Source organism: Haliotis cracherodii, unplaced genomic scaffold, assembly GCF_022045235.1.
Source record: "Haliotis cracherodii isolate W230 unplaced genomic scaffold, xgHalCrac1.p SCAF_10, whole genome shotgun sequence".
Lineage (NCBI taxonomy): Eukaryota > Metazoa > Mollusca > Gastropoda > Lepetellida > Haliotidae > Haliotis > Haliotis cracherodii.
In genome coordinates this window covers 52,627,893-52,655,478 of record NW_027266265.1, presented here as the reverse complement: position 1 = coordinate 52,655,478, position 27,586 = coordinate 52,627,893, and the positions used below count along the sequence as shown (strand labels likewise).

At 40.5% G+C, this 27,586-nt stretch overlaps 1 protein-coding gene across 6 annotated transcripts in view; it reads right to left on the bottom strand.

Annotated features, from left to right (window-relative positions):
- LOC139454518 (trafficking protein particle complex subunit 8-like) overlaps positions 1–24,860 on the bottom strand; it is a 43,406-nt gene extending 18,546 nt beyond the window's left edge. For 2 of the 6 annotated variants that reach the window (XM_071236279.1, XM_071236280.1), the window contains exons 1-13: positions 24,595–24,860; positions 17,184–17,390; positions 16,156–16,245; positions 15,339–15,513; positions 14,341–14,503; positions 13,051–13,089; positions 7,781–7,952; positions 6,382–6,695; positions 5,562–5,671; positions 4,403–4,553; positions 3,090–3,193; positions 2,078–2,189; positions 445–576 (exon numbers count right to left, since the gene is read on the bottom strand). In XM_071236279.1, the coding sequence (XP_071092380.1) occupies positions 445–576; positions 2,078–2,189; positions 3,090–3,193; positions 4,403–4,553; positions 5,562–5,671; positions 6,382–6,695; positions 7,781–7,952; positions 13,051–13,089; positions 14,341–14,503; positions 15,339–15,513; positions 16,156–16,245; positions 17,184–17,390; positions 24,595–24,751 (1,926 nt within the window). In that variant the 5' untranslated portion in view covers positions 24,752–24,860. The remainder of the gene's footprint in view (positions 1–444; positions 577–2,077; positions 2,190–3,089; positions 3,194–4,402; positions 4,554–5,561; positions 5,672–6,381; positions 6,696–7,780; positions 7,953–13,050; positions 13,090–14,340; positions 14,504–15,338; positions 15,514–16,155; positions 16,246–17,183; positions 17,391–24,594) is intronic. The other 4 variants (XM_071236281.1, XM_071236282.1, XM_071236283.1 and 1 more) reach the window with 4 other exon arrangements.
- Between the last annotated feature and the right edge of the window lie 2,726 nt (positions 24,861–27,586).

The window sequence follows — 27,586 nt, the reverse complement described above, 5'->3', positions numbered from 1 at the left end:
ACTAGGATACCCCACCACCCTGTTCTTGGTGGAAACAAGGGACAATTTATGGTACTACTTGCAACTTAGCTGTGAAAGTTTTCATGTATATTTTCATAATAGCACAGATTCTGCTTTCCACCAGTGAATATTTCGTAGATAAGATTTATCAAACAATGACAAGTGTTGCAAGTAATAGAAAATGGCACGTGGTGACAAATACTTATCTTAATATTTTGTATTTTTTTCACAGTAAACTATATTCTAGTTTCATAATAGGAGGCTGAAAATAATCACGAGAAAAACTGGTGATTGATATTATGAGCAATGTCCCACACTTCAAGGTACAATGACACAAAGTCACCGAACCTGACCTCCCCATCCATTTTGTTGCCTCTTTCGACAAGCAATAGAATGCTGGGGACCTGTTCTAACCCAAACCCCAAATGACTGATAGGCACGTACCTGTCCCGCCTTGTTAAACCTATGTCCTGCCAGTATCATATGAAACGCATATTTCCGCACCATCGGCGTCTTCATATTGATGAAACAGTGAGCTCCCTGCTCCAGGAAGAGGGCACTGGACAGGTCGGAATCCTACAACATCATTAACACGTGAACATGCCAGAGATACTTCTGCCTGAGAAAAGTAGGAGAGAAAACCCACAAGCAAACAGGATATTCTCAAAACCAATGTTTAATACATTAGAAGTTTTCAAAACAATTTATACCATGATTCAGATTAGAAAATGACCAATCACAGACATTTATCTAGGACTCCAAACTAAGTGCCTTTGGCATACAAATTGGGAAAAAATTGTTACTCTGTTGAAAATTGAAATTATTACAAAACCTCATTTTATTTAATTCAGAGGTATTTTAACACCATATTTTGAACACTGCATCCAATGTAATACTGTAAAATGAAACATTAACGCCTCTCCCCATATATTAGTCCTGTTATCAGTGAGTCACCTTCACCCAGGCCAGAACACCAGTTATAACTAAAACACCATGAATTGGGACATGCTTAATTCCAATTTGGGGGCGACTATCGGCCCCTGATCAGGTAAAGATAAATCCATGACTGAGATTTTATGATGATGTAATGTTTTATGATGATGTAGAGTATTTTCAATAGAAATCTTTTGTGATAAAATGTCCTTAACTCACAACCCTAAAAGGATCCCAGCAATGTATTTGCTTCAACAATTATGAACTTGATATTAGACCGAAAAACTATATTCTTGTTTTTCAAACCTTTTGCATTCATTACACCCAAGCATAAATTTTTTTTGGCAAAACATTTGCAATTCTGACACCTTGACATTACAGCTCTTCAAACCAAACCCAAAGCACATTGGATAAGATCAATCTTTACACCAAATATTGCCAGGGAACCACTTATTATTCTTTAGCCTTATACTCAACTGAAAAGCCCACACACCATTAGTCTTATTGAATCTACCAACTGTTTTGTTTGCTTGTTTTTTTGTTGCTTAACGCCACGCTCAGCAATATTCCAGCTATATGACGGCAGTCCATAAATAATCGAGTCTGGACCAGACAATCCAGTGATTGGGATACGATGACATGCATCAACCAAGTCAGCGAGCCTGACCACCAGATCCCGTTAGTCACCTCTTATGACAAGCATAGTCACGTCTTATGGCAAATGTGGGTAGCTGAAGACCTATTCTCTACTCAGAAACCAACTATGAGCACTACTGAAGCAGAATTAGTAATGGCAGCCAAACAGCAGACGGGAGAACATCAGGACAACTGTACTTAGAGATCATTTTAATCAACAGATCAGTATTGCCGAAAAAATATTATTTATTTCCTTGGGTCTTCTGCAAATGTTCAGTTTGGCAAATATGACGTTGTCTCACTTTAAAAAAAAATTACTCAGTGGTCGCTTCAGTTTTGATCCTGATCATCATGATGTAGATTCAGTGGGATGAAAGGGTCCATCAAAGTCAGGTTTGGTTTGTGTCCCTGACACAAATACCTGAAACTGAGCCAATACGTACAAACTTGTCCCATTTGTTCCCAAGCGGTGTGATTATGCTCCTAGAGTGTGAAAGCAGAAACTAACCCCCACCTCATTGGTCATCTTGAGGAACTGCATGGCAGCCTCCCCATACATTCCCCGACACTTGAGTGCCTCCGTGCTGACTAGAGTGGCCCGGATAGCGTACTGGAAGTTCCTGGAGGGAGACAATACACACATGACCGTGATGACAGGACTGCTTGGTACGTGGCAACCCCAGGCACGACAAACAAAGGACAATTAAGATTGGTTTGTTACTTGCAAAAACATTTGTGACCCACCAGGAGAAAAGGGCCTTATGGGTGCTAGGATACAATTGTGCTGTGATGTCATAAAGACGCTTGACATCAACTTACTTCAGTGAAGAGTGAGTAAACGAGTATGGTTTTACGCCGCTTTTAGCAATATTCCAGCAATATCACGGCGGGGGACACCAGAAATGGGCTTCACACATTGTACCCATGTCAGGAATCGAACCTGGGTCTTCGGCGTGACGAGCGTACGCTTTAACCACTAGGCTACCCGACCGCCCCCTACTTCAGTGAAGATCAATATGTGTGATGTCATGTATCTCTGTAATAAATGTGAATTGAAGCTTGTGATTTGTATTTTTTGCGTTCCGAAGATTATTGACGGATACAATCGTAACGCGTGACAAAACATATATTGATTCTTTTAAAATTAGTACTACAAAAAACTGATAACAATCTGCACTTTTCTACATTCAAATGTACATATTGTCTTCATACAATATACATGTCAACATTCTGAAAATTTTATGAGGACTTCAAACAATAGTGAGTTTGCACTCTTCTACCCAACTCCTGCAAGTCCTTCTCTGTTATTAATGTTTGGGAGTGAGTTTGGTTTTATGTCCATTTTAACATATTCTGTACTATTTTCAGAAATATCGTGGCAGGGGACAGAATGGTCTTCACTTTATGTACCCATGTGTGGAATTGAACACCATTCTTCAGCGTGATGAATCAACCAATGTAAGCAAGCTACCCCACCACCCCGTACTACTGTGAGCCCGTGACCGTTGCTCTGTCCTCACCTGCATGTGGTCAGGTAGGTGGTGATGGCCGACTCCATGTAGTGGTGTGGGTACTGTCTCTGGCTCTGACTCCCCAGCATGAAGATAGACAGGCTGGCCATTTCCTGAAATGTGGGACAGCAGCCATACCATCAGCCACAACAAAGAGAGGAGTCTTGATAAGTGGGTGGGTTGGTTGGTTGTTTAACGCCGCACTCAGCAATATTCCAGCTATATGACGGCGGTCTGTAAATAATCGAGTCTGGACCAGACAATCCAGTGATTGATATCATGAGCATCGATCCACGTAATTGGGATCGATGACATGCATCAACCAAGTCAGCGAGCCTGACCACCCGATCCCATTAGTCACCTTTTACGACACGCATAGTCACCTTTTACTGGGTTGCTGAAGACCTCTTCTACCCCGGAATCTTCACGGGTGAGTCTTAATTAGACTTTTGCTTTTTCCTTGGCATTTATGGCATTTTATTTTTAGGATGATTACCTGACTAGTGACTAAGAGATCGACACCAAATCAGCACAATTCAAGCTACTTCATGGTGTTTTGTTCATATTGTTTCTTTTTTTTAATTTAACGCCACACTCAGCAAAAGTCACGTTTTTTTATGGAAGTCTGTACATAATCAAGGCTTGACCAGAAAATCCAGTGATTGATATCATGAGCATTAATCTACGCAACTGAGATATGATGACATGCATCAACCAAGTCAGCAAACCTGACCACCTTATCCTATTAGTCACCTCTTACAACAAGCATGGGTTGATGAGGATCAATTCAACCCCGAATCTTCACCAGTTATATCATGTGTAAATAATCAATTACAGGTCAGGCAAACCAGTGGCTGACAGCATGAGCATGATCCAACAAGCATAGATACAGTGAGACACAGTTAAGCAGTTACACATTGTGACAAACCTAGTGCTGGGATGGGTAATTCGGGTACCCGAGTCGGGTGGGTACTGGGTAGGACCCCCTTACCCACAGGACTACCCGGACCCGTGGTTAGTTATGTGATATATTGTTTCATGACAAAAATTATCAGTGTATGAATGACCAGATTGTTTAATACAAGTATTTAAATACGTTTTGCCAGGGCTATACTAAAAATGTTCCCAATTGGACTTTTTGAGACATCTCCTGAGACCTACATCGGGTACCAAGGTAGGGTTGGGTAATAGGGGGGTGGGTACCCGGGTAGTAAATTTGGACTCATCCCAGCCCTAGACAACTCGATACTGAGGATCTATTTCCCTCAGGGGGTTCAGGGACCCCTCAGGGGACTGATTTAACAATGACCTAAGTCTCTCACCAAGGCTCCTGCAAAATGCAGCCATGCATGGTCATTGTTGAAGTCTCTCTTGGCAGTGTGGTAGGTGTGGTAGGCATAGTCGTACATTTGGAAGAGGAAAGCCAAGTCTGCAAGACGGCGGAGTTGAAGTTCAGGTGCTTCAGACGTGTACCTGGAATATTAAAGTTTCCTTTGAAGACAACAGAAATAAATTTCCCTGTCCATTTTATTATCATGTGAGTGGGAAATGGCTAAGTCAATAACATTACAATGCTATCATGTTACTTTGTATTGTGTAAACGGCAGCCAGCAGGTGCAACCATTGATCTCTCATAAATTCTTACAATCGGACATTCATAAAATCTGGAACTGGCAGTCTAGCCTGTCTCTGACTAGGCACTGATCTGTCGCAAAGTATGGAATTTGTAAGATTTTAAGCAACTTTTAGCAATAATCCAGCAGTATAATGGCAGAGGACACCAGAAACGGGATGCCCACACTGTACCCACATAGCAAATCAAATCCAGGCCTTCTGAATTAAGAGCAAACACTTTAACCACTAGGCTACCAATTAAGAACATTTTAAAGGCTTACAATTACAATTAGACATTAACAAAATAAGATGGCAGCTTAGGAGGTGTCAACCAACACACAAACCAAAGTATCGGGTTTTACGAGATGCACAAATGTTGAGACTGGACTCAGAAAATGAATATAGTGCATCCCGAGGTACGCACAATAATATTCATTGCATCAACAGCACATCAAGAGCAGTTATGACCAAATGATCATTGATTCATTCCAGGCTCTAAAGTAATTATCAAAACGTACAGTACACTACACCATTTCAACATGTTCAATACTTTAGGAGACCCTCATATTGCCAGCAAGGACCCTCAAAAATGAATTATCAGGATGAATTTTGAAACCATTAATTCATGTAGTCAGGGAATGATGACACAGGTCACAGGTCACAGGGCTGAATTTCCCAGGCAGTTCCCCTTCCAGGCACAGTATTTCTTCTATTAGACCCATACCTCCAAAACAGCTTGCATGAATATTGCGTCTATAGAGGAAAATATAGAGGAAATACTGTATATTCAATCCTCAGCATCCACTTTGTCCAATGATTCCCTATTCTAGATTCTATGACGTGTTGGGAGATCAGCCGTGTACTTACACTACAGATGTATTCTGGGAAGCCTGTACGGGTCCTGATGGTTTGTTGGTACCAAACCACTTCTTGGTGGCGCTAAAGATGGATCTGTGGATTCCCTTCCTTGATGTCAGCTGCAACAAAGAATCATCCATCACCTAAACATCCTTGTTGGCATTCAAACACGTTACTCTTTTCAACGGGTTCATCGCAACAAGGCATGGACAATTCCTCCTGTGAGTGACTTCTAAGTGTTGAATAGCTGAACAATATATAACAGCTAATTATCTGAATTTTAGATATCCAGTGTGACTACATAGTCTTAAGTGCTGGAGATTAAACTCAGCTGAAAAGCTGATATTGAATCCAGTACACACAGGAAAAAAGTGAAGTTTTCCCGCCTTGACAAGCTAGAGTCTTAGATGTTTATCAGCAGTCCTAGTGTCTTGAGTGAGTGAGTGAGTATGGTTTTACGCCACTTTTAGCACTATTCCAGCAATATCACGGCGGGGGACACCAGAAATGGGCTTCACACATTGTACCCATGTCGGGAATCGAACCCGGGTCTTCGGTGTGACGAGTTAACGCTTTAACCACCAGGCTACCCGACCGCCCCCTTAGTGTCTTGACAACTATTCATGTGTGGTTGACAGTGAAGAGGACTTCTGTTGAAAATTCTGAAAATTAGTTTTGTGTGACTGCAGCCAAAATACAGGATGTATGGCAATGATGTAACAGAGGTAGTTGATTCTCAAGAATAATAGGTTTCTGGTACGCTCAAGAGACACAACCCTGCACAACAAATGGCTGAACTTCAGAGAAGCCCCCTGGGCCCCACACTCACCTGCTCATTCAGCATCCTCATCTGTTTTTCTGCCCAGGGTATGAGGGATCGCACCACAAACTCGTGCATGAAGATACGAAGGCGGTCCATGTCACTGGTCGTGAGACAGACACCGTGGACACGCAGCTTGCTCTTCTCCTGCCCTGCCGCCGAGCCCGCGCTCTTCCCGTCCTGGTAACCGTTGGCAGCCGCTGTGGCATCCCCGTCATGGGCTATACTGGATTCTTCTACCTGAGCTTGGGTCTCCGTGGAGTGGAATGCTAGTGGGTGATCCATCAACATCTCGTTATTGCTGGTGTTGGTTTCGTTCAAATCTGAGAAAAACATCACAATTTAATGGAACTATCTGTGCAGCCATTTTGAAGTGTGATCATTAAAAGACCTATAATAGACCTATTAAGAAAGGAAGAAGAGATTCTTTCAGTATGCTTGCACCAGATCTACCACTGGAAATGACATGACAACAAAAGGAAGACTTTGCCTTGGTGATCAATCAGTGTTAGAAATTGGCACTAGTCCTTAAGTGCCAAACTGCCCAATAGTTCAAGTATCATAAGGACTAATAGTGAGTGAGTGAGTGAGTGAGTGAGTGAGTGAGTGAGTGAGTTGGGTTTAACGCCGCTTTTAACAGTATTCCAGTTATATCATGGCGTGTCAGCTTAATGTGTGAGGAAAGCCCGAAGTGACGCAGGTCTCAGACGTTTACCACTTCGGTGAAACCCACTGGCACGGGTATGGTGCTGACAAACCTAGAAACATAATCAGGGCGAACTGGGATTCGAACCCACAGTCATAGGTTTCTGGCGTGTCCAAGTGACGCAACTCAACAGCGAATCACAGTGCCTTAGATGACTGGGCCACCCATGTCCCACATAAGGACAAATAGAAATTCGTCTTTTTTATATTTTATTATAATAAGGACAAGTGGACTAAAACTGTTAGTTTCTATTGCTGCCAATCAGCAAAGTCACCAAGCCAAAACATCTGATCCACTTAAGTAGCCTCTTAGGACAAGCATATTAAAGGTGGACTCAAAATCCCGCCCCAAAACTTATTATAAACTGCACTTTTTTGCAGAACTCAGTAATATTCCAGCTATAAAACCTGTGGCCTGTAAAATAATCAAGTCTGGACCAGACAATCCAGTGACAGATATTGTGAACAACAATCCATGATGTTGGGGCACTATGACCATGATGACAGCCAAGTCATCGAGCCTGAAAACCTGATCCATTATGTCTCCGTCTTACGACCAGCATAGGTTGCCTAGCACCAATTCTAATCGCAATCCCCACGGACACAAACACATTTCTCCTAAGTTCTTCACCATACATATAGCACTGTGTTCCACTACAGTTCAATCTCCTTCAGTTGTTGCCGACTTATCTGAACCCCTTACCTGTAAGACTAGAGGAATGAACTGAGGAGATCTTGTCAGAAATAACATCTGGCGTGGTCTCGATCATTGAGTTCTCGAGGTCAGGGATTGTTGAGGTCAGTCTTGCCTCCGACAGATGGGAAGGAAAGCTGGCGTCATCCTGCAGTGGCAGCCCGTCGTACTCAACACCCTCCTGGACAAGCAGAGTAGACATATTGGAAATTATATCTCCAAACATGCAAAAAGTATACAGTCACATTTCCGTATCTGTATCTGTTTTGTTCATCTGATACGTGTTGATCTAGACATTTTCACATAGAAATTGTTTGGTTGGTTTGTTGTTTAACGCCGCACTCAGCAATATATTCCAGCTATATGACAGCGGTCTGTAAATAATCGAGGCTGGACCAGACAATCCAGTGATTGATATCATGAACATCAATCCACACAATAGGGATCGATGACATGTATCAACCAAGTCAGCAAGCCTGACCACCCGATCCCATTAGTCGCCTCTTATGACAAGCATAGTCGCCCTTTACGGAAAGCATGGGTTGCTGAAGACCTATTCTACCCCTTATCTTCACGGGTCTCAAAGAGAAATGCAACCGTCCAGATTAACAGAGATTCACTGTATACAGGCTACTATTCCTCTATCCTGTATGTACAGAGGTAAATGTGGGGAATAGTTTGAAAGGCATTTCGGATGGCAAAGAAGACTCAATTTTACGGATGACAACTGTATTTGACTGTAATGGCGACGTTTCGGTATAGGTCCTTACACCGTTGTCAGCAAGGATCAATACAGGAAAGACGCCATTACAGTAAACTAAAGAAGTTGTTATTCATGTGTGTCTACCTAAATGTAGGGATCATCTCAGTAACTGTTTACACTTGCATTCTAACCTTTCTCTACATGATCCATATTTTACATCATTTCAGAAAATAAATATACAGTCGTGCCTCGTTTATACGGACACTTGCGTCATTTCACAATTCGTCCGTATAAACGAATTTCCGTATAACTGAAACCAGCTTCTTACTGGAAGAGTTACTTCCCTTCAATTATTCAACTCATGACAGATGACAGAACAAACAGATACATCCACTCAATCTTTATTCATACACGTTTCAAAAAGTCTGTCATGGAAGTTTTAACTTTACCACATTTTGAGGTTTGAATTTTAATCAATAATGTGTCACTTGGTTAATTGACTTCTCACGAATCAAAGAATTACCACCAGCGGAAGTGTATTGTCCGGATAAGTGAGACAATTTTGTGTGCATTTCAGTGTTTTGTGTATGAAAATGACCGTCCGGTTCCGGAAACTGAATTTCCGTATATACGGGTAAATTTATAGTAATTATTTCGTTTTAAATGAAAATCGTCCGGGAACCGAGGTTTCCGGATATCTGAAGTCCGTATAAGCGGGGCACGACTGTACTACTCAAAAGAAGTTAAGGATCACCTGATTCTTTCATATTACAATAGTTAATCTCTCATGCCATGACAGATTAACTTTACCAATAAGAAAGAATCGGGTGATCCTTAACTTCTTTTGAGTAGTATATATATATATAATATTCCCTTGATAAATATTAACACAGTTAACATGGTTAAGAACTTTACTCAATATCTATCCTCTATTTGAAAACATTAATTCATGGGGCAGTTATTATGTTTGTAGTTGATAGTTAAAAAGTATGGAATTTGTGAGGGAATGGCTTTCATGTCATCAGTGGTTATCGCACAACAGCTATATCACAAATACATCACAACTATATCACAGCAATATCGCAGCCATGAAACATTATCACAGCTTATCACAACACTATAACTTACAAGAGCTCTGTCACAGCTATATAACAGCTATGTGACAGCAATATCACAGCCAAATGACAGCAATGTCACCGATTTATCACAGATCAGCAAGAGCTCTATCACAGCTCCATAACTTGTAAGAGCTCTATCACAGCTCCATAACTTGTAAGAGCTCTATCACAGCTCCATAACTTGGAAGAGCTCTATCACAGCTCCATAACTTGTAAGAGCTCTATCACAGCTCCATAACGTGTAAGAGCTCTATCACAGCTCCATAACGTGTAAGAGCTCTATCACAGCTCCATAACGTGTAAGAGCTCTATCACAGCTCCATAACTTGTAAGAGCTCTATCACAGCTCCATAACGTGTAAGAGCTCTATCACAGCTCCATAACTTGTAAGAGCTCTATCACAGATCTTTGAACCATCACTGGTCCTGCTACAGCCATGAGACATGAGTCACAATCAGCAAGGTTACCATGGTTACTACTAAAAGTACCATAACCATGGTTACTACTGAATGTATCCATGCATCTATCAGCAGCCATTGTGGTCCCCCAATCCTTGAACTGCCCATCATAACTGACACGGTTATTACATTCATGAAATGATATGTTAAACGTCTCCAAATGATGGCATTATGAGGCCAGGAACAGGAACAGGAACAGGGAACTGGAGATTCAGATGCCACAAGGACTGGATATGAAAAGGGGTGGGTGTCCAACTGAACCACACTTCTTTACAGAAGCGTACATGCAGCATTATCATAAAAATATGGACTGGATTTCCACATGAAATAAAATGGAGATTAAAAGCTGGGATGAACAGGCAATCATGCACTTGCCTGAGCTGCTGCATCTATTCAATACAATCCACATCAATGTATTCATGGAAAATAGCAACAGATGTTGGGTGATAGAAATACGCACACAATCCAAGAGATGAAATCTACAATTCTTGTTTCAACTAGTGATACACAATGTTTTTTGATACATCATACTGGAAAAACTTTCATTAGCATTTATTATTGGGTGGATATTCATGGTAATGTTAACCCTGATAATTATATTAAATGTGTAAAGAATAAAAGCAGCAATATGGAAAGTAACACTTCATCCCTGCTGCAGCCTGGGTCTCCCTAAACATGCTAAAAGGGAGACAATAATTCCACACAATTTAAACAGATTTGTTTGTTTGTTGTTTAACGCCGCACTCAGCAATATTTCAGCTATATAACGGCAGTCTGTAAATAATCGAATCTGGACCAGACAATCCGGTAATTGATATCATAAGCAATTGGGATACAATGACATGCATCAACCAAGTCAGCAAACCTGACCACCCGATCACATTAGTTGCCTCTTACGACAAGCATGGGTTGCTGAAGACCTATTCTCTACATAGATCTTCACAGGTCCAATTTAAAGAGAATGCCCACTAATATTGGGTTGGTTGGTTGGTTTTTTGTTTAACGCTGCACTCTGCAATATTCCAGCTATATGACGGCGGTCTGTAAATAATCGAGTCTGGACCAGACAATCCAGTGATTGATATCATGAACATCAATCCCTGCAATTGGGATCAATGACATGCATCAACCAAATTTTACGACAAGCATAGTCACCTTTTACGTCAAGCATGGGATGCTGAAGACCTATTCTACCCCGGCGTCTTCACGGGTCTCTAATATTTGGTATGAAACTCGGTGTGTATGACTTCCTTAGGCAAACTGTGTGAGTCGCTGCTGCTACCGGTAGGGCAGGGCATGCTTACCCTTTTCACAAACACCCCTGTTATCACTGATTTTCGGAGTACCATTCATATAATATTCACTGCTGACTGGTTTGTGAAATCGGTTTAGGAGGGTATTCGAGACATTGACGGCGTTGACGTTTAATGTTTACATGCTGCTACTAGGCTGATAAGCATGACACGCTTAATGCTACTTTGAACACTACTTCTGTTTGCATTAATAGCACATCATAAATGATATGAACAAATTTGCCAAATGTGAAAAATTGTTAAAGTTTTGCAAAAAGTGGCCATTTAATAAAGTGCTAAGCCAACCGAAATAACTTAAAATAAGCACCGTCCATGACACTGGCCGCAACATCGATTCATTACATGGTCATTACACCGAGCTTGACCAACCAATCAACTTAGTCGCCTCTAATGACCAACATGGGTTGCTGTAATTCCTGTTCATTGTAAGAAATGTGTTTGACGATGCAGTTGGCGACATTCAAGCTGCATCACAGAGGCTGTAACACTGATTATAGCTAAAATGGATAGAATTATCATTAAACCACCTGTATGTTATCAGAAATGAGGGGGCCACTGTAACTTCATAATGCCCTCATATTGCTTGACGACGGGCCATTATCACGCACGTTGTTAGGTGATGTCATGGGGACAGGGAAATGTGACGTCATGTTCAATAGATACCTCATCTGGTTTGTTCTATGACGTTTCCATATTCGCAAATGTGGGTCAGTGAAATTTGTGTTCTTTGCAGTAACTGTTTCAAAACCGATATTGTCGTTTATTTTTATTTGATAGCAAATTTTATCCATTTTACCTATAATAACAGTAATGCTATTTTTCAGGGCATCATTTGCAGAAGCCCTCGATCTTTTCAACTGTTTCAGTTAATGAAAGACCTCAGGCTTCTGCAAATGATAATGCCCTGAAAAATAACGTTACCCTTATAATATCCATGGGGTTAGTTTGTTTGTTGACTTAAGCCGCACTCAGCAATATTCCAGCTATATGACAGCGGTCGGAAAATAATCGAGTTTGGACCAGACAATCCTGTGATTGATATCATGAGCAACGATCCACGCCATCAGGGTACAACAATATGCTCTCAACGAAGTCAACACTACAGGCCGTAACATGTACGCGAGACGGGTCCCCGTCACACATACAAGTGACTACCTGAGAGGGGGTCGCTCGTATGTGTGACTGCCTGTCCATGGACAACGGAAGTCTGCATGTCATGGAGGCTGACAGACATGAGTCATAGAGGACCAGTCTGCCCTGGAATCCCCATGGAGGAATCACACAGTAAACATATCAATGGCACCACTGTAGCTTTTCACAGTCAGGTAACCAAGCAACCTATTGTAAAAAAATAAATACAGAAATAAAAATGAAAGGTACAGTAATGAAACAAAAGCCAATTCACATCAAAAACATGAGTTGCAGAACGTGTTTCAAGTTCGGAGGTAAAGAAGGACTTCTCCTCAATAAGAAAATCAGCCGAAAAAGAGGTGATGAAACGCAGAAGACTTCTCAAGAAAATTACAGTTAGAAACAGGTCTCCATGAAAGCTGAAATATCCCCAAGATGTGAACATGCAACAGAGAAAGCTGAACGACGACAACGTGTCACACGAGTGATGGAAGCATGGAAAGTGTGACACTGGCGATGCTCCCCACATGCAGGCTGAGGGCGCCAGCGGACTTACCCAGGTGATGAAGTAGCGAGGCGTGTGGGATTTCACCGGCTGGAAGAAGGGAGCATGTTACACCAAATGTCTCCTGTTTAGTTTCTCAGTGTAAGTAAGAATTGTCTACGATTGACGATGGTTCAAGGTGTAACTTGGCTCATTTGCTGAAAGTCCCACACCATAAGGGTTTGATAATATGCAATAAACCAAGTCACTGAGCCTGACCACCTCGTCCATTTAGTCGCTGGGGACCTATTCTAACCTAAAGTCTCCACAGGGTGTGTGTTGTAACTTTGTATGGAATAAATTTATACACATTGGTATCATAGTACCCGAGTAGCAAAACAACCTAACATTGTACAAGTTGCTTACAGGATATATCCCAATACTCACACAGGCAACTGTAAGAATACAAGTACTACAATACATCATAATACCTGGAACATTGTGTTTAGTAAATGATGCTATTCCTATAATATTAAAGTGTCCATGAAAACAACCCCAAAAAACACATGGCAAAATGTTGGTCTTGGCCCATCTTCCCGAGGCAAGAGAGTTAACTGACTTTAAAAGTTCAGTTTCCACCCTTGCCGAACTAGGCTGGAATTCCTGGGCTCGATCGTATAATAGCTATTACGAGTTATGTCCTTTCTATGCCTCTCATATTGACCAATCAGATTTAACCTCTCGTATCACTTGCATTTGCTTCAAACAAAACTGTGGCGCACGGTCAAGACAATCTGATCGATAATCAAGATCTATATTGTGATAAAACGAGTCTTACATCGCGAAGTGTATCAAATCACGTGAGCACCTTGATTAAAAACATGAAAAGATTTAGAAAATATCTGTTGTCAACGAGTTAGCGGTGCACATGTTTCCAAATCCTTCAGTCGACTGAAATCTGCATGACACTTTACAAACCGGAATTCAATTTCAGTGCTCGATTTTGATTGGACTATGCATAGACTCGTTAGTCCAGCCAAAATGTAACTCCATAATACTAGCCTAGTTCGGCAAGGGTGGAAACTGGACTTTTTATGGTCAGTTAACTCCCTTGCCTCAGGAAGATGGTCTTGGCCCTAAAGGGCCCATTTTGAAACTCTAAATGGCAAACATTTGTAGTGCAGGTTTTGTGTATGAAAGTGTCACTCTTTCACTGCACTTGTATGTATCATGGTTGGTATGATATTCAACTCTGATCAAGATACTCATCATTTCACATCCCAGTCATTGTTGACCACATTAATGGAGGAAAGTGTGTGTGGGAATATTGTGGGGACATACAGCCCTTGTGTTACTACCCACCTGTACCTCGGGGGGTTTGGGCAGGAACTGACTCCAGGGGTCGGGGAGGGAGGCCTCAGGCTTCATGTTCTCCACAGTCTGGAGGGAGCGAGAGTTGATCTGGAGCAGGTGGCAACACTGAGACCCGAATGTCGTCTTCATGCTTTGGTAGTAAGCTTCCGCCCTGTGCAACAAATCAGGGTTTGGGAATAATATATTATGGATAATTGATACTGGATAATTAACACTGGTTAACATATACTGGATAATTGATACTGGATATTAGATACTGGATAACATATACAAGTTAATTGATACTGGACAATATATACTGGAGAGTAGATACTGGATAATATATACTGGATAATTGATACTGGATACCATATACTGGATAATAGATACTGGATAGTAGATACTGGATAATATATACTGGATAATTGATACTGGATAACATATACTGGATAATAGATACTGGATAGTAGATACTGGATAATATATACTGGATAACATATACTGGATAATAGATACTGGATAGTAGATACTGGATAATATATACTGGATAACATATACTGGATAACATATATGGGATAGTAGATACTGGATAGTAGATACTGAATAGTAGATACTGGATAGTATATACTGGATAATATGTACTGGATACTTAGCAAAGAAACTACTTCCCCTTGTTATGTTTGTGTGTTTGTCATTTAACGCCTCACTCAGCGATATTCCATCTACATGACATGATGCTGGTGGCCTGAGAATAACCCAATCTGGACCAACCCTCCATGTGAGTGTTTACAACCATGACCCTTCTTAACTTCAAAATAATAAAATGACTTTGCATAATAAGTGCATCTTATTTAGGACCATTAGCAGCCATAGTTACAGGTGCCCTCCGCATATTCCCTTAAATAACAAATGACTGATCCCCCTAATACTCCAAATAATGCTCTATAATACCTCCACTTCTACACTCATGTAGCATATATAGAGACCACTGTCTGGCACTGACTTACCTGGGCAGTTCGCCGTCACTGACGTCATGCAGGAGGACGTAGTAGGTGAGTATTCCTGGACAGAACCAGCGCGGCACCTTGTTGGGAAACTGTTGTTGCTGCTGAAGCTGCTGATTGGTCAAGCTGGTGAAGGTCGCAATGGGGTCACTCTGACCAGAGGAGGCCACAAATATACCTTGAAGTGGTTAAGGTTGATCAAACTGGCCCCTTCCTGTGACTGACATAGTCAAGTACCACCCCTCCCTGTGGCCGACATAGTCATATACCAACCGTCCCTGTGGCCGACATAGTCATATACCACCCCTCCCTGAGGCCGACATAGTCATATACCACCCCTCCCTGTGGCCGACATAGTCATATACCACCCCTCCCTGTGGCCGACATAGTCATATACCACCCCTCCCTGTGGCCGACATAGTCACATACCACCCCTACCTGTGGCCAAGTACCACCACTCCCCATGGCAGACACCGTCAAGTATCACCCCTCCCTGTGGCCAAGTACCACCCCTCCCTGTGGCCGACATAGTCAAGTACCATCCCTCCCTGTGGCCGACATAGTCAAGTACCACCCCTCCCTGTGGCAGACACAGTCAAGTACCACCCCTCCCTGTAGCCGACATAGTCAAGAACCACCCCTCCCTGTGGCAGACACAGTCAAGTACCACCCCTCCCTGTGGCTGACATAGTCATATATCACCCCTCCCAGTGGACAAGTACCACCCCTCCCCATGGCATACATAGTCAAGTACCACCCCTCCCTGTGGCCGACACAGTCAAGTACCACCCCTCCATGTGGTCTGCCAGACAAAGGATACATCCCACACAGTGACTCAGGTACTCGTGGTCTGACAGGGCAATCACATCGAGGAAACATTCCCTGTATGCCTCAAACCATGGAGTAGATGCTGAAATACAATCAACATACTGTATTTTCTCCAACTAATGGTAATAATGGTAATTACCTTGGCGATCTGTAAATGATTAGAAATACTTGGTTCTAAACCTTTTCTGAAGTAAAGGGTGACGACGGTGTGGTCCCATATCCGATCCATATGGAAAACTGAGACTAAGACTACGATAATTACGGCATTAATATACAGCTAAATTGGCATACAGCGTGCAATTTCAGATGAACAAGAACTTACTAGAACAATTTGCTATGGCCTATACATGTTATAGACTCCCTTTAAAATTTTTAATAAATAATAATAACCCATCACACTTGTCTGTTGTTTAACATTTGTAGAAAAAATAATCAATAATTTCCATTAAGATTTTACTAGTTAACCAGCATGAAATACTCATATCCCCCACCAATATGACATGTTTGGTTGTGTGCAAGTAAAAAAATACTGTACGTTTCCAAGATCTGCTCTGGAAATAAGCACTACCACCATTTTCAGTCTAAGTCAAAGTCGTTGCTATGGAAACTTGAATAAATTTTTCAAAAATCCCAAATTATCAAAAGGCACCAGTTCATCACTAGACCTATCTATGTGCCAAGTTTGGTTAGGATACTCCTTATGGTTTTTTCAGCTCTGCTCCGGCAACGTAACGGATGGGCAAAAGGACGGCGGACAGCACCCATTCCTATATCCCCCTTCAACTTTGTGGCGGGGGATAATAATCCTTCATGTCTACTGCTTAAAATTTGTTTGAAAAAATAATCAATAATTTTCATTAAGAATTTCCAAGTTAATTATGAAACTTTAGCACCAAGACTTCAGACACAAGGATGGTGTTACACAAGGAGCTGTAGGTGACATCACATTGCCCTCCCCTTCTCCTCCCTCCTGATCGTACCAGAGCATCACTTAACATTTATTATAAACATAACACTCACCATGGAGTTGCAGGTCATAGTTGCCAACTGACATCATATTGCCCGCTCCTCTCCCCCCATCCCCCGTCTGTAACTGTGATCCCGCCACGGCATCACCGAGCATCTTCTTGGTGGTCGCCTGTTGAGGGGGCGTGGCAGACATGTCACAGGTGCTGATACGCAGGTTGTGGATTGAGTGGGACACATTGTTGGGGTCTTTGATGTGAACTGTAGAACAGGAGTGTTGGGAAATATTATTGCTTTGATTTGGTCAGCATGGAGAGAATGGTGAGTGGGAGAATATGGTTGTATATATATGCAACAATGACATTTTCTTCAATATGAACATTGCATTCATGATTATTGCATTCATATAGCGACGTGCATGCAGATGTGTTTGTTTGTGTGGCTGCTTGTACTAATCCGGACTAATGCCGATTTTATAGTGATAGCCCACTGAGATACCATGCTGCAGTTTAACATGAATACCCCACTCAGACTCCGAGCCAACCAGTCCTTGTTTTAGCCCCTTAATGCTGAGCACCAGGCAGGGTAACAACAAATACCTTATTTTAACATCTTTCGGTATGACGAGTCTGGGTTGAAACCCACGACCTTCAGCTCTCCGGGCAGACACTCTATCCACTAAACCACATAGGCTGTCTATGTGAACATGAAGCAAGAAATATTAACAAGAGAGCAATAGTCAGTGTGTCCAGTGAAACACCTACAAGCAATCGAACCGAATTTTCCAGATTTGAACACAAACCGATTTTCACCCTCTCTCAAGCCTATGATAGTTTTGTTTCCTGGAAGGTTGAGTCGCTCCATATTATTTGTGAGGAAAGCGCCTTTTTGTAAAAATAATAGTGCTGAAGTAAGTATTTGTGTTTGTTTCTGTTAGATGTGATCTAGTTTTCCTGAACTTGAACAAAGCAACATGATGCCAATCTATTAATGTATTATGATAGATTACTTGGGATCATTTATCATGATTTTTCAACCAATATTCAACACTTATGTTAATAATAGTCCTTTTGTTCATGTTGTTTCGTTAGTTGTTTAATTCTGCATTCAGCAATATTCCAGCTATACGACAAAGGCCTGTAAATAATGAAGTCTGGAACAGACAATCCAGTGATTAACATTTTGAGCAATGATTCACGCCATCGGGGTAGATAGAGATGCTACACACTCCCGAGCCTGACCACTCACTCCATAACGTCACCCAGTAAGACAAGCATACACTGCCTCAGGGTCCTGTTCATGATAAGTACCAGAGCTCCAGATAAGCTTTTGGTGTTGTGGGTATTTTACCCATGCATTTTAAAATCATTGGGTATCAGTTATTCTAGGTGCGTATTTCTGTTACCCACTAGTTTTTACACATGTGGGTATTTAAGTTAAATATTTAAAAACACTATTCATCTAGTCCCTGCAAACTGGTGTCGTGTGGGTTCAAGAGCTTTATAGGACTCAAAAATACCACCATACTTCCACAAGAAAGTGTGATGGCAAATGATCATGATGAGTTTGGCAAGGTTGACGGAATGCCAACTTATAATTTCAATATAAGTTGCTCATTTGCTAATCAAATACGCAGGGTTACTTTACAATATTTTTGATGATACGCACAAGTTTTATTTTTGTAGCGTATCTGTAATGTTCGTTGCGTATTTGATACGCTTGGATTATATTTTACTGCATATTTCTGCATTTCTGATGCGTATTTCACGCAGATACGCAGCTTATCTGGAGCTATGAGTACTGAATATCATCATGATCATTGCTTATTTGCTATACAAATAATTACTTATGACGAGGTCAATATATGAAAACAAAGACCCGAGGACCCGACCCAGGAGGTGGTCTGACCAATCAAAGCAGAAAATAATGGATGATGAAAAACACCACTAACAATGCTAACAATGCTAACAATGTTAAAATCTTAATAAATTGTATTGGTTTGAAATTGTTCAAATATGTTATTTGTTTTACTGTCAGATATTGAAGTTAATCAAATGGAAATGATCAGGGATGGGTATTGGAGATCTGAAGTGTATCACAATATTTTGCGATGCACAAGGCCGTATTCGATACGTATCATGATATATTGTATAATTCTAAATTTTGAATTCAGAAGCAATTTGATACAATAAGGTATGAACTGAAGTTCATAAATGGAACAAAATAAGATGCTGGTACAATATGATGTTACTCAGTCAACAAATACACAGCCATCTTGGGGCCCCAAATGCTCGCTCCTGGGCAGCGAAGGTATTTGGCAAGTATATAACATTAATCACATGATAAAAATCGCTATTTGAAATCAAGCAGGAAAAAATGATATTGTGATACATATCTTTGAAAGAATGAACCTCAATTTACCAATATACCGATAATACCTACACCCTTTGAAATGATACATGATGCAGGGCTCCTGATAACTTTTTGAGCAATTGAGTTTTAATTCTAGGGTTTCTATTTTAAGTGGGTTTTTACATTCTTCGTTGGGTAAACAATATTTTTTCACTCATCTGTTCATCACTCTATTGTTTTTTTCCAAAAATTAGTGAACATTTTTAGATTTTGAAAAAATGACAATGTTTTAGATGTATAAGACTATTCTAAATATATAGGCTTGACTCGGAAAGTAAATTAGCTCAGAATCGTTTTTCGGAAATTAGCTCCTTTGAACGCATGCTGAAAAAGTGTCATTGGGTATTTTCAAGAGCTGTTTTTATACATTTGAGTTTTTCATTTAACATGAGGGGCGGTCGGGTAGCCTAGTGGTTAAAGCGTTCGCTCGTCATGCCAAAGACCCGGGTTCGAATCCCGACATGGGTACAATGTGTGAAGCCCATTTCTGGTGTCCCCCACTGTGATATTGCTTGAATATTGCTAAAAGCGGCGTAAAACCAAACTCACACACTCACTCATTCAACATGTTAAATGCAGTGTTTCTGTACGCAAGCTCATTGTAAGTAACTGGGTTTCGAATATTTTTTTGGGGGGGGGTATTTTAGCAAATATGCTGCTTATCTGTAGCTCTGATGATGTTTTCACATGTATTGGTCTGGAATACTTGCAACATTCGGTTAAACATGTTATTGGGCAAACATGACCATTTCCAACATGGCTGCTGTGGAGGGACCATCCTAACAAGTTTCAGCTTCACAGGCTCACCTGAACTGAAAGTCCTATGGTCAATGTTACATGTTTTAATTACAATAATGTTTTCAGTTTCGCCATATTCAAAAGGTATTGACAAAATTCAAGGTGGTGTTAGAATCCACATGATCATTACACCTGCTGTGTAAATCAATGCACAATGCATCAGCTGTGTGGCAATACAATATTGTATGATTGCTTTTTCCACCTATTTAACAATGTTAAACTTAACGATAAGCAAAAAATGATTAAAAATAATACATTTGAGGAACATGTTTAACACGTTGAAGTGAAGTAGATCTATGATTAATCTCCACATCAGCATCAGCATGATCAATACGAAACAAAACTTATTGAACTTCAACATGTTAATCATGACACTATTGACAGCCACTTCAGGGTTACCATGGTTACAAATTCCTTGAATTAGAGTGTCAACATGGTCAGTGGTCATGATGGTACGGTCGTTATCCCAATGGCATGGTTAAAATAAGTTCCTGGTACCTGAACAGTACAAAGAATATCTTTTAACAAAAATAGCTTATGATCATGATGATACTGAATATAATATGAAACCTGAGATAAAGTTACTTTTGAAACAAAACTGGACAAACACATGGAAATTAATAACGTTAATCATGTTAATGATTGTATGAACATATGTTTGTTTAATTTGTCTGTTTGTTGTTTAACGTCGCTCTCCAATATTCCAGCTATATGACCGAGGTCTGTAAATAACTGAGTCTGGACCAGACAATCCAGTGATTGATATCATGAGCATCGATCCATGCAATTGGGAAACGATGACATGCATCAACCAAGTCAGCGAGCCTGACCACCTGATCCTGTGAGTCGCCTCTTACGACAAGCATAGTCGCCTTTTACTGCAAGAATGTGTTGCTGAAGACCTATTCTACCCCGGATCTTCATAGGTCATGATGAACACATCTAATTATGTTATTACACAGTATGCTCTGACAGAAACTAACAGTTTTAGCCCTTTAGTCCTTATAATGAAGACATATAGCAAAACCCATAAAAACAACAAATTTCTACTAGTCCTTATCATGCTTATGATACCTTAACCACGCTAACTATAGGGCAGTTTGGCAGGACTAGCACCAATTGCTAACGCTGCAGAATGATTCACAAAATAAACCTGGGCAGTCAGAAGTTGAAAAGGATAATCAATATAATCAATCTCAATGAAAGGAAAGTGGCAAACTTTCTAAATTACAACAGCTAACCTTGTTAGAAGATGATCAAATGTATTTCTTCTTGTAGGGAAACTTGATTCCAATTGGGCACGTCTATATGAGTGTCCCCTGGCACACTAGACAAAAACTACATGTCTCCCTGCATTTTATGTTTAACTTAATGCTTTGTTTGTTTGGTACGGTATGGTACGGTATATGACCCCACTCTGTAAATGATCGAATCTGGACCAGACAATCCAGTGATTGACATCATGAGCATCCATCCACACAATTTGGATACCACCCGATCATGTTAGTCGCCTCTTATGTCAAGCATAGACGCTTTTTACAGCAAGCATGGATTGCTGAAGACCTATTCTGCCCTGGATCTTCAAGGGTTGTTTAATTAAGTGCAGTCTGTGCTAAATACTTTTGAGAGTAATATACCGAACATGGCTCTTTTCATCATTTCTATATGTGTTCTAGTAGATTTTAGCATTATAATATGGATTTGTACAGGCTCATGCTTTGGACAAGTGAAAGGATTTATCTAGGTCAGTCCAGAGTTCGATATCTGTGCCCAAGTCTGAAGTTAATGTCATTACAAACTGGAACTACAAATTCCCCACTTCATGTACATGTAGTTATAGTCATAGCTATCTTATGATGAGTGAGTAAGTGGGGTTTAGCGCCGCTTTTAACAGTATTACAGTAATATCATGGCGTGTCAGCTTAACGTGGGAGGAAAGCCTGAAGTGATGCAGGTCTCAGACGTTTACCACTTCGCTGAAACCCACGAGCACCGGTATGGTGCTGACAAACCTAGAAACATAATCGGGGCATACCTGGATTCGAACCCACAATCATAGGTTTCTGGCGTGCCCAAGGGACACACCTCTGCACAGCGAATCGCGGCGCCTTAGACGACTGGGCCACCCGTGACCCGTCATGTTATGGCTTAGTAGAAGTGACTTGTATTCCACTCATAACAGGACCAAAGAGGAGCATCAGTAAGGCTTTAGTAGGTATTTTACACTATTCCATTGAATGCAATGTAAAATACCTCCATATTTGGAAAATAACAACTTTAACAAAAATCCCAATTTTGAAAAGAGTTTTCCCAGTCTGCCAGTGAAGGGCCTTAGTTTGGAATCGGTGATAAATCCCTGAAGTGACAAATAAATGCTGAGAATACCAGTGAATGATGACAACAGACAATTTTAGAGCTAGCACATTCAACCTTGTCAACATCCTCAAAACATGGTAAAGACTGGGGATGGCAATAGCATGGTTAGGGCTTTACTGGACACATACTACTGCAGCCAATATGCACAAAATATGCACCCACAGCGATATTTGCTAATATATTGGCTAGTGAACAATCCCAATTAGCACCCCTTCCGATTGATCTATGTACACAAGACGTATTTATTTGTGTATAATATGCACTTGTGTGTTATATGCAACCTTAATTATGGGCACTTAAATTCTGGAAAAAATAACTGTCGTGCATAATAAGAACTGACTTTCCTTTGTATCATTTCAGGCTGTCAGCATAAATCACGAAAATTACAATCTTTCAACTCAATATTTTTTCTCACCAAAATTATACTCTAATAAGAGCCCCCTATTTCTAATTTTGAGAGCGCCCTGGCACATTACATTGCATATGCTATATATATGCTGTACCTGCTGAGACAAATAAACATGATAAAGAAGGAAAGAAAAAAGACAAAAAAAAAATATTTTAGGGTATATTGCTGTTCATTCAATATATAATCGCTATTCAAGCTGGTCTTTATTGGTTTATTTCTATCCCTGCTGTTATACTACATGTACCGACCAAAACCATTCTAATTTCTTGTACAACATTACTAGTCATTAGCTAGCCTGTCTACAGAATGGTGGAGCATATGCTGGAATTCACCCAATCAATAATGGCTATTGTTTGTACAGGTTGTATCAACTATTCAGATTAATCACCCAAATGAAACAAAGAGTATTATACTATATATAGAATCCTACATAACTTGCTCCAATCAATAATTACCCTTCGTTACCATGACAATTGTACTAACGAGGCCCCACTGTCATTACGAGAGAAACAATAAACTGTACATGCTGTATTGATGTATTGTACATTTTGTAATAGCAGGCAGCAGTGTTCATTTCAGAGTGCGGTCATGGGGACTTTTACACACAAATCTTTTTTTATGGTGCAAAATACAAATAAGGGCCCGACATTATATCCAAAAAATAAAATTTGTTTTCAACTGTACCTAATTCAACACCAAGTTTTATCAATTTTGCACTGGAATACATTATACACTTATTGTAACCTCCAAAGTCTTCAGTTAGCATTCAGTAATGATAGGTTTAACATGTTTTGATTCGATGCTTCAATTGCTAGGGCCAAACAGCTTCAAGCTTTCAGGGGATTTCAGGTTAAAATAGGACCCAAGAAATCTATGCTTTTTGAACAAGATGACTAAATAGATCAAGGGGATTTGGAGACTTGTGTGTCATATACATATTTTTAATTGTTGACAATTTATTAGCAGTAGTATAATCATATTATAAGGAAAGCATATGGCAGCTTTACTTCCTGGTTTTCTCATCGAATAATATTTACATCTATCAAAGAATATTAAAAAAGTAATGGATGTCAAACATGAATAATGTAAGGTTCTATGCATGTTCATAGTTTGTGAGAAACAGCTGACTGCTGTCTTTCACAACATGTTCAGATCCCCAAATTATTATCACATACAATCATAAATATTTCAAAAGCATGATTTTCACTATCACAACCAAATATTAGCATCAACTACTCTAAATGGATATCTACTGTAAGTGAGTGTGTCAACAGTAATTAACAGATGACACTCATTTAATGATCACATGGAACTGACCACCTTGGCTTTGTAGACACACCCCTTTACACCTCAGTGTCGCCAGAATTGGTTGTAAACACGGCATGGCTAGTGTGATCAGTTTGATAAATAGAGTATTCTGAACAACAAAATGACACACAATGGAATATTCAAATGAAATAAACGCATTACCTTCTGTGCCTAAGCGACAAAAAGGCTGAACAAGTTGAGCAAAAGTCAAATTATTTTTCTGACACAAAACCTCTGCATCTTTGCTACACAAGACAGCCACATGCGGACTGAATGTGTTCTGGATAAACTCCGGTGCAGACTGTTTGCACTGTGCCATTGTTCCTTAAGATATTTTCCCTAAAATCACCATATTACAGATATTCTACTGTCTCTGAGAAAACTGAATGCATAATAATCCATTTGTGACATGTCGTCGGCCATTTTGATGAAATACCACTTCCGGGGGATTGAACAAGGGAGATAATCGTGAAAACCTTATTTATCATGTTGGATGCATTCTTGGGAATTTTGCGTTCAAGCCGCCAGATGGCCTCATTTTATCATACATTTTTATGATTTGTATTTATTACTTCTATGTTAATCGTCATAAACATGCATAATCACAGATTTCTAATACCCTAATCAAATTCTAATAAACATAGTTCATTCTCATTATGAAAACGATAGATGCTGTACATATATATATACCATTGAAAATGCAATTTTGAAGTTTCACTGTAATAGTTTACATGTTTTTGTAGTGTTAATTCAGTTACAGATCAAAATAATGTGTTTAAAGTGTGTTTGAAATGTCTATAGGCAGGAAACGTCGTTTATAGTATTGCTAATGCGGCGTTAAGCATTATTTACTCACACACTCACTATAGTTTATAGTATTAATTTCAATTTAGTTCAACATTTTTTGGTACGCGGCGTGATACAGCCAGAATATTGCTGAACGCGGCGCACAACCACACACACTGGCTCTCGGGTCACATCATGAAACCAACTAGATGCTCACTGTGTTGTGTGAGTGAGTTAAAATCTAACGTCGCATCGGCATTATTTCAGCCAAAAAGCGACCTGTGTAAAATATCCGTCATAGAAAGTCAGAGAATATGATCATCGTTATTTCTTCAAAAACGTCTCGTGATCGGCATAACGTTTCTCAGTATTTCATTATACAACGTTCCACCGTTCAAATGATGTATTTCTGTTCTGGACAGCCTGCGTGGTCAAGTTGATGCAGCGTCTGCCAAGAGACAGCCTCCGTGGTCTAGTGGATAGAGCGTCTGCCCGAAGGGCAAAGGGCAAGTCTCCATACAAGTGTAATAATATGAACGCGACTTTAAAGCCCATTTCACCTCACCTTATTTCGGTTCACCGTGATCATCCAGCGAATGTGCATGCATCAACCTACGGATACTGATGTCCGTGTGTCTATATAGGCATTGCTACAGGGAGATATTGGGCTGATCAACTTCAAAATAAATTCAGATTGAAAGATATTTTATTAGGATACATGTTTTAGCAAAATCATGCTAGTGTGTTGTAATATAACATTTCTATATCTCTGAATTTCAAGGGCCGGCTCCGTGGTCCAGTGGTAGAGCGTCACCCCGGAGAGCGGAAGGTCCGGGGTTCGATTCCCGGCAGCCATACCAAAAGACGTTTAAAGATGGTACTTGTCGATACCCTGTCTGGCTCTCGACATTAAAGGGCTATAACAAGGACTGGTCGGCTCGGAGTCAGTATACTGTGTCTGAGTGAGGTATTCATGTTAAACTACGTCATGGTATCTCAGTGGGCTAGCACTATTAATCGGCATCAGTCCGGACTAGTACAAGCAGCCACACACTCACGCGTGCATGCATGGCGCTATATCAGTGCAATAATCTTGAACGCGACGTTAAACCCCATTTCACCTCACCTCACCTATGAATTTCAAGAACCAATTACCGAATTAATAATAACTTTCGATATAAAAAATCGGCGTTAATAAACCCCCAGAACCTCTCAAGTTGGCTTTAGTCATTCCCATAAACGTTAGCTACGTTTTGCTGCGAAGAGTGAGTGTGTATGTTTTTACGCCGCGTTTAGCAATATTCCAGCAATATCACGGCGGGGGGACACCAGAAATTGACTTCACACATTGTGCCTATGTGGGGATCCAACCCGTATCTTCAGCGTGACGAGCGAATACTTTAAGCACTAGGCTACCCCCTACCGCTCCTTGCTGTGCAGAGATAGGCCTCTTTAGCGGGCGAGAAACCATTGATCGTGAGTTCGAATCCCAGTTCACCTATAGCTGGACACCCGAATTCTTTTATCACGTCCGATCAGATCTCGAAACAATAATATAACAATGAAAAGATTGGTTTGTTGTTTTACGCCGCACTCAGCAATATTCCAGCTATATGACGGCGGTCTGTAAATAATCGAGTCTGAAACAGACAATCCAGTGATAAAGGTGAAACTATTTTCGGGAATTCTGACTGATCACTTTATGATGTTTGCTTCACGCTGATTGGTTAGTTCGTGAAATAGGTCATTAGCAACGTGACGTCATATGACCGCACTGTCGCAAATAATGGTCCTGACATCACAAAAAAAATTGTGTGGCGTCGTTCTCTGCAAAAAAGAGTAGCTGAGTTGATCTTTCCATGATAGCTCAGGAAACCTACAATTTTCGACATTTATTCAGAAAAGAGAGGTAATATACAGATTAACCTCGGTGCTAATGCTGAAAGTTCGTCGCCAAGGCTCGTCAATTACAGAGGGGCTTCACTCGGGACAGAGAATGCTTAATGCTTCGTAGTCGTATCCATTTGAGAGGGTACGCAAGTCTTATTTGAGTATTTTTCATCATTCCATGGTTTTGATCGTATTATAAACCTTAGTGACGTCACTCTATTGTCTCGCCAGGGTCTTCTTTTACCGACTAAACCCCTACTGGTAGTTTACCGGGCATTCCCAGGGTAAGCCCCGGGCATTCCTAGGGTAAGCCCCGGGCTTTCTGCAAGAAATCCCGGGAGATTTTTTACTGAAAGCCTGTTTTTTGTCCCGAAAAGTACCCTCTGTATTGAATTACCTATCTGCATGAAAAAAACCAACAGAACATGGCTCAACTATTTATCGATATTAGATGAAATTGAAATTGAGCGTCACAGTT